This window comes from Enhydra lutris, unplaced genomic scaffold, assembly GCF_002288905.1.
Source record: "Enhydra lutris kenyoni isolate GAN:26980312 unplaced genomic scaffold, ASM228890v2 scaffoldscaffold2, whole genome shotgun sequence".
Taxonomy (NCBI): Eukaryota; Metazoa; Chordata; class Mammalia; order Carnivora; family Mustelidae; genus Enhydra; species Enhydra lutris.
In genome coordinates, this window is record NW_019154086.1 from 6,828,407 (window position 1) to 6,845,875 (window position 17,469).

The window sequence follows — 17,469 nt, forward strand, 5'->3', positions numbered from 1 at the left end:
CTTTGAAAAAGTTAGTAAAATTGATAAACCCCAGCCAGTCTTACCAAAAACAAAAGAGAAAGGACCCAATTAAATAAAATCACAAATGAGAGCAAAGAAATAATAACCAATACCACAGAAACACAAACAATTATAGAAGAATGTTGTGAAAAACTATATGCCAACTAATGTACAACCCAGAAGAAATGGATAAATTCCTAGGAATATATAAACTACCAAAACTGATATAGGAAGAGATAGAAAACTCGAATAGACCAATAACCAGCAAAGAAACTTAATAATTAAAAAAAACTCCCAACAAACAAAAATTCAGGACCAGATGTCTTCTCAGGCAAATTCTAAAGAAGAGTTAATAGCTACTTAAAACATTTAAAGGAGAGTTAGTACCTATTCTTCTCAAACTATTCCAAAAAATAGAAAAGGGAGTAAAACTTCCAAATTCACTGTATGAGGCCAGCATTACCCTGATGCCAAAACCGGATAGACATCACAAAAAAAAGAGAACTACAGGCCAATATTCCTGAGGAACACAGATGTAAAATTTCTCAATGAAATACTAGCAAACCAAATCCAACAATACATTAAAGAAAAATCATTCACAGTGATCAAATAGATTGATTCCCAGGTTGCTGGTTCAAAATTCACAAGTCAATCAATGTGATACATCACATTAACAAAAGAAAGGATAAGAACCATATGATCCTTTCAACAGATACAGAAAAAGCCTTTGACAAAGTACAACAATAATTCATGATAAAAACTCCCAACAAAGGAGGTTTAGAGGAAACATACCTCAACATAAAAAAGGCCATATATGAAAAGCCCACAGTTAGTATCATACTACATGGAGAAAAACTGGCAGCTTTTCCTCTAGGTCAGGAACAAAATGAGGATGTCCACTCTCACCTTTTTTATTCAACATAGTACTAGAAGTTCTAGCCTTAGCAATCAGATAACAAAAAGGAATAAAAGGCATCCAAATCGGCAAGGAACAAGTAAAACTGTCACTATTTGCAGATGACATGACACTATATAGAGAAAACCCTAAAGACTCAACCAAAAATTGCTAGAACTGATAAACAAATTCAGTAAAATTGCAGTATATAAAGTAAATGTACAGAAATCTGTTGCATTTCTAAACACCAATAATGAAGCAGCAGAAAGAGAAATTAAGGAATCAACCGCACCAAAACCAGTAAGATATCTAGAAATAAATCTAATGAAAGAGGTGAAAGACCTGTACTCTGAAAACTATAAAATACTGATGGAAGAAACTGAAGATGACACAATGGAAAGCTATTCCATGCTCATGGATGGGAAAAACAGGTATTTTTTTAAAAATGTTTTTATTTATTTATTTATTTGACAGAGATAGCAGGGGGAGCAGCAGTTAGAGGGAGAGGGAGAAGTAGACTCCCTGCTGAGTAAGGAGCCCAATGCAGGGCTCGATCCCAAGACCCTGGGCAGACACCTAACTGACTAAACCACCAAGGCACCCCTGGAAAAATATTGTTAAAAATCTCTACTACCCAAAGAAATCGACAGATTTAATGCAATCCCTATTAAAATACCAACAGCCTTCTTCACAGAGCTAGAACAAACAATCCTACAGTTTGTATGGAACCACGAAAGATCCTAAATAGCCAATGCAATCTTGGGAAAAAAAAAAAAGCAAAGCTATAGACATCACAATTCTGGACTTTAAATTATAGTACAAAGCTGTAATCAAAATACTATGGTACTGACACAAAAACAGACACGTAGATCAATGCAAGAGAATAGAAAACCCACAAATGAACCCATAATTCTCAACAAAGCAGGCAAGAATATCCAATGGGGGAAAAAACAGTGTCTTCAACAAATGGTGTTGGGAAAACCGGACAACCACCTGCAAAAGAATGAAACTGGAACACTTTCTTACACCATACACAAGAATTAACTCAAAATTAATTAGGACTTAAATATAAGACCAGAAACCAAAAAATCCTAGAGGAGAGCGCAGGCAGTAACTTCTTGGACATCAGCCATAGCAACTTCTTTCTAGATGTGTCTCCTGAGGTACTGGAAACAAAACCAAACATTAACTACTGAGACTACATTAAATTAAAAAGCTTCTGGACAGTGAAGGAAACAATCAATAAAACTAAAAGGCAACCTATGGAATGGGAGAAGATATTTGCAAATGATGTATCTGATAAAACATTAATATCCAAAATACATAAAGAACTTTTAAAACTCAACACCTAAAAAAAAAATCAATTAAAAAATGGGCAGAAGACATGAATAGACATTTCTCCAAGAAGACATACAGATGGCCAACAGACACATGAAAAGATGCTCAACCTCACTTATCATCAGGGAAATGTAAATCAAAAACTACAATGAGGTATCACCTCACACCTGTCAGAATGGCTAACATCAACAACACAGAAACAACAGGTGTTGGCAAGGATGTGGAGAGAAGGGAACCCTCTCGCACTGTGGGTGGGAGTGCAAACTGGTGCCGCCATGATGGAAAACAGTATGAGGTTCCTCAGAACATTAAAATTAGAGTTATCCCACAACCCAGCAATTGCACGACTGAGTATTTATTTACCCAAAGATTACAAAAAATACTAAATCAAAGGGATACATGCATTCTGATGTTTATAGCAGCATTATCTATGATAGCCAAATTACGGATGCAGCTCAAGTGTCCATCGATTGATGAATGGAGAAAAAAGATATGGTATATACACACAATGGGATAGTACTCAGCCATAAAAAAGAATGAAATCTTGCCATTTACAATGGCACAGATGGAGCTAGAGAGTATTACCTAAGTGAACAAAGTCAGAGAAAGACTAAAACCATATGATTTCACTCATACGTGGAATTTAAGAAACAAAACAAACAAGCAAAGGGAATAAAAGAGAGAGAGGCAAACCAAGAAGTGATCTGTTAACTCTAGAGAACAAACTAATGGTTACCAGAGGTGAGGTGGGCAGGGATGGGGGAAATCAGGGGTGGGGATGAAGGCGTATACATGTTGTGATGAGCATGGGTTCATGGAAGTAGTGGATCACTATACCATACACTTGAAACTAATATTACAGGGTATGTTAACTAACTGGAATTTCAATAAAAACTTCAAAAAAAGGGAACAACCTATTGATATAAGCAACAGCATTGATAAATATCAAAAGCATTATTTTAAGTGAAAGAAGCTCCCAAACTACAGAGTTTATGATTTTATTTATAGGACATTCTGGAAAAGGCAAAATTTCAGTGTTAGAAAGCAAATTGGGAACTGGCAGTGGTTGGGGTTTGAGACTAACTACAAAACTGCAAGTGTCATGGAAGTGTTCCATATCTGGATTGCAGGAGAGGTCACAAGACTATACATTTGTCAAAGTCTTCTCTTGAAATGGATGAACTACATTTTTCATAAATTATACCTCAAGGAAGCTAAATTTTAAAACTTTACTTGAAAAAATATTCCTAAATGAAAAAAGGTGGTAAATGTGATTTAAAAATCTGTCATGTAAATTATTTTGTGTCTCCCTGAAAATGTTTTTATTAAGATATATTAACTGAATTAGGAAAGTTATATGATCAATCAATCATGGCAAAATAGGTAGTGAATTCAGGATTTCAGATCCTAGGCCTTAACAATTTCTCCAGCTCTGGTACTTGGGCTTGCAGCCAACACTTGATACAAGCACGGAAGAAAACCTCCACATATCTTTCAGGCATTTCAAATTCATTAAGTCCAAAGGAGAATTAATATCTGTACTCCCCCATCCCTCACCATAACCCTATTCTACCCCCTCATCTACCAAGAAACTGGTTTCTCCTGATTGCCTACTGAATATATAAACCACTATACACCCAGTTAACCAAGTCAGAAATCTAGGAATCTTTGATGCTTCCCATTTATCTTATCCTTCACATCCAACTATGCAATAAGTCCCAAGTTTAAGGCCAATTTGCTTCCTAAAATATCTTTTAAATCCTTTCACGTCTTATTATGCCTGGAGTCACTGCCCTAATTCGAGTCACCTTTAATCTTCTACCTATTTCTTTAAGATTTTATCTATTTGAGAGAGAAAGAACAGGGAAGGGGCAGAGGGAGAGGGAGAAGCAGACTCCCCACCGAGCAGGGAGACCAATGTGGGGCTCAATCCTGGGACTCTGGGATCATAACCTGAGCCAAAGGCAGACGCTTAACCCACTGAGCCACCCAGGCACCCTTACTTAGATAAGTATAAAAATTTGCTAACAGATCTTCTTGCCTTTAAAATTGTCTTATTTCAACCCATTTTCATACAATAGTCATAGGGAATTTTCCTAAACTATAAATCATGATATTCCTTTGCCTAAAATGTTTTAGTGGCTACCTACTGCTCCAGTGTAAAATCCAAACTTCTCACCATGGGTTACAAAACTCAGTCTTCACCTACCTCTTCAGATTTGTTTCTTTTTTTTTTTTTTTTTTTTTTTTATTTACTTGACAGAGATCACAAGTAGGCAGAGAGACAGGCAGAGAGAGAGAGAGGAGAAAGCAGGATCCCCGCGGAGCAGAGAGCCTGATGTGGGGCTCGATCCCAGGACTCTGGGATCATGACCTGAGCCGAAGGCAGAGGCTTTAACCCACTGAGCCACCCAGGTGCCCCCAGATTTGTTTCTTACTATAGGCTTCCGTACACTTAGGGATGTGGCCATACTGATTTTTTACCCCCAAATTCCTTGAGCCTACCTTGCTCTGTCTTGTTTCCAGGTCTTTTCACATATTTTTCCTTCTTCCAAGAATATTTTCCCCTAACCTTAACCTAACTTCTATTCATCCTTTGAGACTCACATGGACATCATTTCCTATAAGAAACCTTCTTTAATAAACCTCCCATGAGATTCTCTCGTAGGTGTGAGCGCAGCATCCTGCACTTCTCCAATGGCAGCACTGCATTGTGCGTAATTACTGATCTCAAAGTCTACGTCCTCTACATTCTCCACCAACACAGGCTTTAGAGCTTGTAAGGCAATGGTACACGCCAGACAGTACAGACCATGTGATATAGTAGGTGCTCAACTATTTCTCAAGCAAACAAGATTGTACTACAGCCTTATTGTCAATCCTCGTAATTCAGATGTCAGCACAATTCCACATGGTCTTCAGTGCTACCAGAGCCCTTACAAAAATGAAAATGAGTTAGAATTCTTTGTTGCTCTCCACCACTCTTTCTGTAACCCTGCTCATGACTTTCTCTTTCTCATTTTCTACATGCTGGATAGCAAGTACCCTTATGTTCTCTAAGGGTTCTTAAACCAACTAGGTCGGACTTCCACTTCTAAGTCTCTTCTCCCTTCTTTCTGTGCAATTAAAATTACCACTTCTGAAGTCAGATATTCAAATAAACCAATTAAAAGTATAACTGGGAATCTTTTCCTTCTCACAGGCATTTTTTAACAGTTTATTACATTATTCAACTTTAAATGTACGATCATTAAAGAAATTTGCCCCATTTCACAGTTAATCACTAACAATATTTAGGTGTATTTCCTTCTGGTCTTTCTTCTCTAAATACTTCGTATATATAACATTTGTGTGCGTCTTATACATTGTGAGGCTCCGGCTTCACTAAACACTGAAATATAAACTCTGTTCATGTTATCAAAAGATTTTTTAAAAACATTATAATCCTATTTAATTGGACCGATATATTATGTGTTATGTAATTATTCCCTTGGGAGTATTTGCATGGAGAACCTGGCTCACTCAAATCCATCTTTAATTAAATATGCATAACGTCACTTTTTCAGCAGGAAGCTTCCGTGTTCCATTTAGACTCCAGTGACTTCCACAATCATCACCACTACAAGTCCATCAGAGCCTTCTTCCATATTCAGTATGTCAACTACTATAATTTATGAAACCAAACATGCTACACATATCTAATACTGCTTTAACTTTTTGATAAGGATGTGGTAGAAAGAGACAGACACAGGGGAAGATGGGAGGAAGGATGGGAGGGACAGAAGTGGGAGGGAAAGAAGGGAGATAAAGAATTAGGAAATATGGGGGGCAGAACAAAATTAAACATGTTAAAATGTTTACTGCTCACTGTTAGGGCATAAAAATTGTACCTGCACACACATCCTTCTTTCTATTAAAAAGAATTTATCACCCTGTTTCCTCTAAAAATACCTTAAAATCATATTATCTCTTACCAGTGCCAACACATTTAGAAATTCTCTTGTGTCAAAATGTAGCAGAGTCCGAATGTAGGGGTAGATTTCTTCCTCGGGGGAAGCTTCTGCTGAATGCAAGCGAATCAGAAATTCAAAAACCTGCAAGTTGAAAGAAATGTTGATTATTTTCTCTCCTTACAAAGTATCTTGCTGAAGCAACGATTCCCATTTGGACAAAATAAAGGCAGGTCGAATTTGGTCTAAATTGCTACCACTTAATAACTTTTCTAACCTGTCTCAGCTCTACTTCCTGGCGGCCGTGATGAGTGGGGGAGGCTCTCTGCTACCACTGCAGACAGCTCCTGACTCACATGTAACCCTCAATTACAGTTCCTCTTTCTTGCATTTAACAAGAAGTGATCATAAAAATGCTGTGGAAATAGCACCAACCTGGTTTTTAACCAAGGGAACAAGATCTTCAGGGATATCACCAAGGGGATAGGCTCGGCCCGCAAGACAACAGCTAGGAGAAAAGAAAGAGAACAGAGTTGGTGACTTGTAGTGGGCTGACTTCAGGTAGCACACAGTTTCTCAAACCCAACATAGTCATTTGATTTTTAAGCAGGCTCAGCTTTTTTCAGGTCAAGTTCAAATTCGATTAAGGTGAGAGCCTGTTCAGAAACGGGCCAACAGGGATGGTGGTGAAAGAACACATCCCATGACAGAGTAAGCACTTTCATTTCTTCTCATTTTTCCTAAGAAAAACCCAGGCCGCAGAAGTGGACAAAAAGGAATGAGAACAGATTATCCGAAGGTCTCACACCCAGCACCAGAAAAAGCCTAATGGCACCACTGCGCTATGATTTACTGGCAAAAAGCCTAATGTTTTCAGGGACTTTGAGCCAGTGGCTCTAAGAACAGTGATCAAAGCCAGGGAATGAGCTAGGCTAACCAATGTGTGGAAAATGTCCTCAATAGGACAAGTCTTCAGGGAGAGGAGGACCTGATGAGAAATTAACTGCTCAGTTTTACTTCTAAATCAGACCTTCCTTATAGATAATGCTTTAATGGATTATGCTTTGTGGGCTGAACTATAGAGATGTCTTCTGAGTATGTCCTCATTGGCGGAGGTGGGGGGCGGAGACTGATCTTAAACTTTTTGAACTAGTCATCAATTCTGAATGTTGGATTAGGGACAGCATCTTCTAAGAAGTGTAAAGTACAGATAATAGAGTACCAAGCAGATGCTGTACTGTTTTCAAGAATCAATGTAACAAGTGTGAAACAGGTCTCAAAGCTAACTCTGACACTAGATAGGAGCTAAAATAACACTCTGGCAGGTTCTGCCAGTCTAGTCTGGCAGCCAGTCATCTGTCTTAAAGTTCTATCAGGACACAATTCTGAGCCTGCACAGTCTCCTGGTTGGAGAGTAAGGAGATAAACAGTTCACAGCTTAATCTCTTGTCACTAACTTTCTCATGATCTAAACATATCTCTTGCCCTTTTATATAAAACAGAGACAACACATATTGCAGAGCTGACAGTAGTAAAAGTAAAATACTCTACCGCTGGGCTTTCTCAACCTCAGCCTTATTGATATTTTGACAGAGACAATTCTTCATTGTGTGGACTGCCCTGTGCACAGCAGGACACCAGGAACATCTCTGGCCACCACCCCCAAGATGCCAGCAGCATCCCTCCCCTAGCCCCAGCTGTGACAAACAAAAATGACTCTAGATATTGCAGAAACTCAGGGTGGGAGGGGGGGTTCACTGAGGGAGGCACAAAATCGCCCGCAGTTGAGAATCATACTGTACATGCGAACACGGAAACATGGAAAGCACTATACATAGAGGAGATGACGACACCTATAAGAATACCGGGGTGGGGGAGGGGGGAGGCAGTTATGGAAGGAGAACACAAATAAATTTTTTTAAACAGATCTCTTACCTAATATATACAAGAAGCTTGTTGCCCATAACAACTTGCTCATCTGAAATAGAAAAAGTATCTTCAGCAATACCTCTCAAAACCTTTTCAGAAATACAATCTTTATGTGGAAAAAAATAAAACTTGGCAATTAAGATATCTCCCTAAATAATACACAATTTGAGATAAGACCACTTTAATTCTTGTTTTTACAATTTCCGTTAGATTCTTTTCACAGATACAGAATCCATGAGTCAAACAAGGTTACAGTAGAAGGCGTACATCTGAGGGTAGAGAACCATGCACTGTTGGCTTAACCAGTAGCTTGGGACCAGGGGAAGGTGTAGAACAGGCAATGAGTTGATGAGTTAAAGACCAGTTAAGTAGTATTAAGGCATAACTATAATGTCTTCTCATTTGTAACATGGACCCTTACTACTTACTGTGCTCTAGGGCTGAGAAAGCCACTGTTCACAAGTATTTAGAGTAAGACACTAAGATTAGTTTTAGGCCAAGGGGTAAGGGCAACATAGAACAGAGCAGGAGACACAAGAATGGATCAAGTGATCAGTAATTCTTATGGTGTGCAGATTATAGGAATCTGTGATCGGTAACAATGACAATAAGCTGAAGTTTTTATTTTTGATACATGAATAACAGGCATAATGCAAGCAAGTGTACCTCTCTTAATCAGTAATCTTTTCTAAGTACTCCAAATCTATGTTGTTTGAAGCACAAATAAACTTGAATTGTTCAAAATTATACGAATAATTACATACTGCTTCCTTTTTGAAACTTTTTAAAAATTAATAAACTTCATTTTTTAGAGAAGTTTCACTAGGTTCAAAGCAAAATTGAGAGGAAGGTATAGAGATTTCCCATATGCCCTACCTCCACACCACACAATCTCTTCCTCTATCAATATCTACTCCGGAGTGGTACATTTCCTACCATCAATGAATCTACAGTGATGCATCATCACATGAAGTCCACAGTTTACATTAAGGTTTACCCTTAATGATGTGCACTCTATGAGTTTTGGTAAATGTATGATGATGTACAAACACCATTACAGTACTGTACAGAGACTCTAAAGTCCTCCGGGCTCAGCTTATTCATCCCTCCCTCTCCATCAAGCCCTAGCAAACACTGATTCTTTTATTGTCTCCATAGTTTTGCCTTTTCCACAATGTCAAGTAATTGGAATCACAGAATATGCAGCCTTTTCAGCTGGGCTTCTCTCATTAGTGATATGCATTTACGTTTCCCCCATGTCTTTTCATAGTTTGACACTTCATATCTTTTTAGTGGTGAATAATATTCCACAGTACAGATGTACCACAGTTTATCCATTCACCTACTAATGTACATCTTGGTTACTTCCAAATTTGGGAATTATGAAGAGAGATACTATGAACATCTGTGTGCAAGTTTTTGTGTGGACATCAGTTCTTCAACTACTTTAGGTAAAAACGAAAGAGCATTAATTACTGGATCACACAGTTTAGTTAGAAACTGCCCAACTGTCTCCCACAGTGGCTGTACCATTATGCATTCCCACCAGCAACTAATTAGAGTTCCTGCCGCTCCACATCACTGCCGGAATTTGGTGTTGTCAGTGTTACAGATTTTAGCCATTCCAACAGGCATGTAGTGGTATCTTGCTGTTTTAATTTTTACTGGCCTAATGATGTTGTACATCTTTTCATATACTTGACCTCTCTGTATCTTCTTTGGTGAGATGACTATTCAGATCATTTGTCTATTTTTTAAATCTAGTTGCTCACCTTCTTATTGCTGAGTTTCAAGAGTTCTTTGTATACTTTAGGTAACAGTCTTCTGCAAATATTTTCTCCCAATCTGTGGATTATTTTCTTTCTCTTAATACTGTTTTTTATAGAGCACAAGTTTTTAATTTTAACAAAGTCCAGCTTATTATTTCTTTCATGGATGGTACCTTCTTTCCATTGAATGCTGCCTTATCAAAAAATTCATCACCATAACCACAGACAATTGGGTTGTCTCCTATGCTGTCTTCTAGATGTGCTCCTTGTTTTGCATTCTATAATTAGGTCTAAAATCCATTTTGGACTCATTTTTGTAAAGGGTGTAAATTCTGTTTCTCACTTTTTTTGGGGGGGGGGTGTATGGATGTCTATTTGTCCTAGCATTATTTGTTGGAAAGACTACCTTTGTCCAATGCATTGTATTTGCTTCTTTGTCAAAGTTCACTTGACTATATTTATGGGAGTCTATTTGGGGGCTCTCTATTCTGTTCTACTTTTTTTTTTTTTTGCCAGTACCACACTGTCTCAATTATTGTAGCTTTTATACTAAGTCTTGGATAGTGTCAGTCTGCCAGCTCTGTTGTTCTCTCAATATAGCTCTTCTGGGTCTTTTGTGTCTCCATATAAATTTTAGAATCAGTTTATCAATATCCAAAAAGTAACTTACCTGGGATTCTGATTGGGATTACATCTGAATCTATATAACAAGTTGAGAAAAAAAAATGACATCTTGACAATAATGAGGTTTCCATTCCATGAACATGGAATATCCTTCCATTTATTTAGTTCTTTGATCTTTCATCAGTTTTGTAGTCTTCCTCATATAGATTTTGTTCATATTGTTATATTTATACATGTGTCATTCATTTTTTAGGGGGCTAATATAAATGGTAATGTTTGTCATTTCAAATTCCACTTATTTATTGCAAGTATATAGTAAAGCAATTGCCTTTCGTATATTAACCTTACACCCTGCAACTTCGCTAAAATTGCTTATTAGTTCCAGGAGTTTTTTGGTTAATTCTTTCAGATTTTCTATATAAATGATGCCACCTAGGAACAGTTTTGCTTTTTCCTTCACAAACTATATAACCTTCTTTTTCTTTTCTTGTCTTTTTGTATTACATAGGACTTCTAGTAAGATGTTGAAAGCAACAGTGAGAAGGGGACATCCTTGCCTTGTCCCTGATTTTGTAGTAAAGCTTCAAATTTCTCACCATTAAGTAGGATGTTAGCTGTAGTTTTTTTAACAGATGTTCTTTATCAAGTTGAGAACATTTTCCTCTATTCCTAAATTACTGAGAATTTTTTTGTGAATGGGTGTTGGATTTCGTCAAATGCCTTTTCTGGATCTGTTATTATGATCATGAGATTTTTCTTCTCTTCCTTATTGATGGGATGGAATACATTAATTAATTTTCAAATGCTGAAGGAGCCATGTATACCTGGGATAAGTCTTACTTGGCTGTAGTGAATAATTCTTGTTATACATTCTTGTATTCAACTTGCTAATATTTTATTGAGGATTTCTACATCTACGCTCATGAGAGACACTTGTCTTTTCTTTCCCTATAATATTTTTGTCTGCTTTTGCTATTAGGGCATTAAGTGGGCTCACAGAATAAGTTATACATATTCCCTTAGCCCTACCTTTTAGAAGAGATTGTAGAGAATTGGTGTAATTTCTTCCCTAAATGTTTGGTAGAATTTACCAGTGAAACTCATCTGGGCCTGGCACTTCTGTTCAAGGTTATTAATCATTAATCCAATTTCCATAATTGATGTATGTTTCCATAATTTCCATAATAGATGTAGGTCTATTCAGATTGTCAATTTCTTCTTGTGTAAGCTTTGGCAAATTGTATCCTTCAAAGAATAAGTCTATTTCATGAGGGTTATCAAATTTGTGGATACCTAGGTATTCATAATGTTCCTTTCTTATCCTTTTAATATCCATGGGATCTGTACTGATGTCTTTTCTTTCATTTCTAATATTAGTAATTTGTGTCTTTTCTCTTTGTTGGCATGACTAGAAGGTTAATCAGTTTTACTGATCTTTTCAAAGAAACAGATTTTCAAAAAAAGTCAACACTTTTTTCTATTGATTTCCTGTTTTTAATTTCATGGATTTATGATCCAATGTTTATTATTTCTTTTCTTTGCTCATTTTGGACTTAATTTGCTCTTCTTTTTCTAAATTCCTGAAGTAGAAGCCTTAGAGTATTGATTTTAAATCTTTCTACTTTTCTTCTTTATGCATTTAATGTTATAAATTTCCCTCAGAGCTGCTTTTGCTGCATCTTACATATTATGAGTATTTTCATTTAATTAAAAAGAATCTTAAATTTCTTGAGATTTCTCCTTTGTTTCTTGTGTTACTTAGAAGTATATTGGTTAATCTCTATGTATCTTTTGAATTTTCCAGTGTTCCTTCCCTTGTTGTCTAGTTTAATTCTACTGTGGTCTGAGAACAGGCATTGTATGATTTCTGTTCTTTTAAATTTCTTAAACTGTGTTTTATGGCCCTGAATGTGGTCTATCTTATTAGTAAATGTTTCATGTGATCTTGAAAAGAATGTGTAATCTGTTATTGTTGGATGAAGTAGCTCACAGATGTTAATAATATCCAGTTGAATGAAGGTTCTGCAGAGTTCACCTATGCCCTTACTAATTTCTGCCTGCTGGATCTGTCCATTTCTGATACAGGAGTGTTAAAATCTGCAACTGTAATAATGGATTTATCTACTTCTCCTCACTATTCTATCAGTTTTTACCTCATGTATTTTGGCACTATTATTAGGTGCATGCACATTATGGATTGTTATGTCTTCTTAGAGTATTAATCCTTTAATCATCATATAATGCCCCTCTTTATCCCTGATAAATTTCTTTGTTCTGAAGTTGGCTCTGTCTGAAATTCATATAGTTACTCCTGCTTTCTTTTGATTTGGGTTAACTGTGGTATATCTTTCTGCTTCTTTAATATGTCTTTATATTTAAAATGGGTTTCTTATATACAAGTTTTAGTTAAGTCTTTTTTGGATCCATGTTAATAATCTCTTTTAATTGGTATATTTAGACTATGGACATTTTAAGTGATTACTGATATATATTTGGATTAATATCTATTATATTATCACTGTTTTCTACTTCTTGTCCATATTTTTTATTCCTATTTTTGTCCTCAACACTTTTTCTGCCTTTTGTGATTTTAACTGAACATTTTATAGGACTCTATTTTTCCCTTTTCCTAGTATATCAATTATGCATCCATTTTTTAGTTGTTACTCTCAAGTTTGCAACACAGATTTACTACCAATCCAAATCTACTTCTAAATAACATTATAATGCTTCACCGGTAGTATAACTATCTTATACTAACAAAATACTCTTAATTCCTCCCTCCTGTACCTTGTGTCCTTGCAGTCATTTATTTCATTTATATATAAACATATACACACACAAGTATATGTACACACACTATCAAATCCATTGTTATTATCTTTAACTATTATTTGACAAATGAATTAAGAATAAGAAAAACAGAGGTTTTCTTACACCAAACTGTTTGAATCTTGTTGTTTGTGGTGTGATCAGTATCTGCTGTGTTCAGAAGGATGCAAGAGAGTGGGTTCATGACCTCAGCAGCCTTAAGGGCAGAGCACACCCCTCCAATTAAACCCCAGGATTGTAGTCCAGGCCCCAGTACTGCAGCATCCCTTGCTTCATGCTCAGAGGATGCCATGTGCAGCGGCTCATGGCAGAGCAGTTTGTCAAAGTGGGGGCACATCCCAAGAAAACCAGAGGGCATGTTTCTAGAAACTACTGTTGGAGCTAAGCTCTTGGTTTCTCTGCAGGATTCCAGAGTTCTGGCAGCACACTCATTCCTCTAAATGTTGGCTGTCATGCTATTATCTTTGAAAAGACTGAGCACCCCTGAGAAGGCCCCCTTTTTCCAGTAAAAAGCTTAGGGTCCTCAGCAGTGGCTTGCTGGAGGGGGACCAGATTGGGCTTTCTCTAGTACTCATAGTTTCCCTGCTTGTCAATCAAGTTTCCTCCTGAGGAAGATCATTTCCCTCACAAAGCCCAGGTCTCTGCAGACCAACTTAGCATGGGGCACTAACAGCCATCCATGTCCAGTCCTCTGCCCCCAAAGCCCAGTGTTTTTTGCAAGGAGATAAAACTCTCTCCACCGCCCCCCTCCACCATGTTTAGCAAACATCAGAGTAGGGGAAGAACCAAGTTCATTCCCTGTCCTTATCTCCTCTGTGAATTAAATTTCCAAAACTGTTTCCTACGTGCAACGCAAAGCTTCCAGATCCATAAAACATCCCAAGGATCAGGGGAGAAAAATTATTTTTTTTGTTTTGTTTTGTGTTTATTTTTTCTGGAAACTGGACTCCAAATTTTGCTATACCGTAGAAGCCCAGAAGGCCATGTGTTCTAATCTGCCTGCCTGATTCCATGGTGGTGTCACTTCTATGTTATGTTTTTGGCATTGGAACTGCTCTACTTTACAGTCCTGTTCAAGTTAGAGTCACGTAAAATCTCTGGCTGGGAACAGCACCCATGTTGCTGGTGAATAAGACTGTGTATCTGGATGCCAAGCCACAGGCCTGAGGAAATAAGCTGCTGTGCATCAATAATCATTACTGACAAGGATGGCATTCTGAAAAGCTGCAATACTTACAGTACATTTTACATTCTTTGGGAAAAAAAAGAGTAAGAAAAATAAATGCTTTTGTTTTATCTTCACCTATGAATTCTCTGATCCTCCTTCCTGGATCTGAGTTTCCTACCTATATTATTTTCTTTCTCTCTAAAGAACTTCTTTTAACATTTCTTGTAAGAGTTCTCCTGGCACCAAATTCCCTCCATTTTGGTTTGTCTGAAAAAGTCTATTTGTCTTTCACTTTCAAAGGACAATTTTACAGGGTACAAAAGTCTATGTTGATAGGGGTTTTTTCTCTCAACACTTTAAATATTTGTTCCCAACACTTTCAATATTTACTCCACTCTCTTCTTTCTTGCATGGTTTCTAAGAAGTTGAATGTAATTCTCATTTTTGCTCCTTTAAAAGTAAAATTCTTTCTTTCCTCTGGTCTGTTTCAGAATCTTTAGCTTTTCTTTTCTGCAGTATTAATATGATATGCATAAGTGTGGTGTGAGGTTGTTTTTTGTTGTTGTTGTTGTTTTGTTTTGCTGTTCGGTCTGCTTAGTGTTCTCTTCCTGGGTCTGTGGTTTGGTGTCTGACATTAACTTGGGGAAATCCTCAGTTATTATTGCTTCAAATACTGCTTCTGTTCCTTTCTTCCTTTTCCCTCTGATATTCCCACTATGTGTGTGTTATACCTTTTGTAGTTGTCCCACAGTTCCCACAGAACACTTGGATGTTCTGTTCTATTTTTAGTCGTCTTCTCTTGGCTTTTCAGTTTTTGAACTTTCTGTTATGTCGTCAAGCTCAGAGGTTCCTTCCTTGGCTATGTCCAGTCTATTAATGAGCCCATCAAAGGTATTCTTCATTTCTGTGAGTTTTATGACATTTTAATGTTATCTATCCTATCGCCCTTTCCCCAGTTTTACCAGAGCTCTGAAAACCAACAGCCTGGTACAAACCAGTAACCTAGTGGCCACTTGAGGGAACAAAATGGGTTTGGAACTCCCCAAAGCCTCATCCTCAGAGGACTGTAAATATGTGACCTATTTGGCAGCTCACTTAAAAGCTCCATTCTCAAGGCTCGTCTTTTTTTGTCCTGACTCAGAGCTTACTCAACACAAACAACACTATCTGGAACCCACCTCCTCCCCAGGATCTCTCTCAAAAACAATCAGTGCAACTGTTTAACTTTACAGGTGCCAGAGGTGGTATTATCAGAATGAACTAATAAACTCAACAAAAAAACTTAAAAGGAAAACTGGATAATGGGAGTCTGCAGGGGGCTTTAAAAAGCTCCAACATTATTTCTAGAACTCCAGAAGGACATGTGTATAGATAGGGCTGTACACATATCCAAGAAAGACCTGATAAAGCCCTAATCTACTCACGGCAGATTTTGAGGCTCTGCACAAGCAAAATAAAAGTTAAGGCAGAATTGTGAGCTGCCTGCTGAAGCACTGAAAGCTCCAAAATAAAATGAAGCAAACTTGTAAGATAAGACATAAATAATCCAACAGCAATACTTGGAGACTTCACTAATCCACTTTCATTAATGGATAGAACAATTAGCAGAGATAAACAGTAAACAGAAACCTTAAACAAAACTCTAAGTCAACTACAGACGTCTACAGAACATTCTACTCAACAACAAAACAGATTCAACACATTATTTTCAAGTGCATAAAAACATTCTCCAGAACAGACCCTATGTTAGGCTACAAAATAAGTCTTGGGGTGCCTGGGTGGCTTAACTAAGCATCCAGCTCTTGACTGCAGCTCGGATCAAGATCTCAAGGTTCTGAAATCAAGCCCCAAGTCCAGCTCTGTTCTCAGTATGGAGTCTACTTGAGATTTCTTTCGGCTCAGGTCATGATCCCAGATTCCTGGGATCAAGTCCCACATCAGGCTCCCTGCTCAGCAGGGAGTTTGTTTCCCCCTCTACTCTTTCCTCTGCTTGTGCTCTTTCTCTCTCATGCTCTCTCTCAAAGAAATAAAAATATTTTTTAAAAAGGGGGGTGCAAATCAAACCCAACTAGTAAGATGGAGGAAGTAAATATTAAAGATTAAAGTTAAAATAAAAAATGAAAGGAAATTTTTAAAAAAATCAAAGAAATAAAAAGTTGGTTCTCTGAAAAGACCAACAAAATTAACAAACCTTTAGATAGACAGACTAAGAAACAAGAGGACTCAAATTACTCAAATCAGTAAAAGAAATCACTACTGACCTTATAAAAATAAAAGAATACAAAAGAATACCATAAGCACTATATGCCAAAAAATTAAATAACATAGATGAAATGGACAAATTCCCATAGAAATACCAAAACTGACTCAAAATGAAATAATGGGAACAGACTATAATAAGCAAAAAGACTGAACTTAAAAACTTCCAACTAAGAATATCCTAGGTTCACATGGCTTCATTAATGAATTCCACCAAACATTTTAAGATTTATTTATTTATTTTAGAGAGAGCAAGCACATGACTGTGGGGGAGAGAGGCAGAGGGAGAGAGAAACCCAAGCAGACTCTGTGCTGAGCAAGGAGCCCAACCCAGGGCTCAATCCCATGACCGTGAGATCATGACTTGAACTGAAAGCAAGATTTAGACACTTGCCCAACTGTGCCATCCAGATGCCCCTTTTTAAAAGATTTTATTTTTGGAGGAAGGGGGAGAGAGAGCATGAGTTGGGGGGAGGGGGTAAGAGAAGAGCAAGAGAGAATCTCTAGCAGACCCCACTGAACATGGAGCCCAACCTGGGGCTCAATTCCATAACCCTGAGATCACGACCTGAGCCAAAACCAAGAGTCAGATGCTCAACCAAAATGAGCCACCCAGACACCCCTGAATTCTTCCAAACATTTAAAAAAGAATACCAATCCTTCATAAACTCTTCCAAAGATCAGAAGAGAGAACACTTCCCAAAC

The 17,469-nt window shown here is 37.4% G+C and overlaps 1 protein-coding gene across 5 annotated transcripts in view; it reads right to left on the reverse strand.

Moving 5' to 3' along the window:
• Positions 1–17,469, reverse strand: part of LOC111147960 (VPS8, CORVET complex subunit) — a 245,202-nt gene that overhangs the window by 134,296 nt on the left and 93,437 nt on the right. For all 5 annotated transcript variants that reach the window (XM_022504289.1, XM_022504266.1, XM_022504272.1 and 2 more), the window contains 3 exons: positions 8,119–8,161; positions 6,619–6,691; positions 6,208–6,327 (listed from right to left, as the gene is read on the reverse strand). In XM_022504289.1, the coding sequence (XP_022359997.1) occupies positions 6,208–6,327; positions 6,619–6,691; positions 8,119–8,161 (236 nt within the window). The remainder of the gene's footprint in view (positions 1–6,207; positions 6,328–6,618; positions 6,692–8,118; positions 8,162–17,469) is intronic.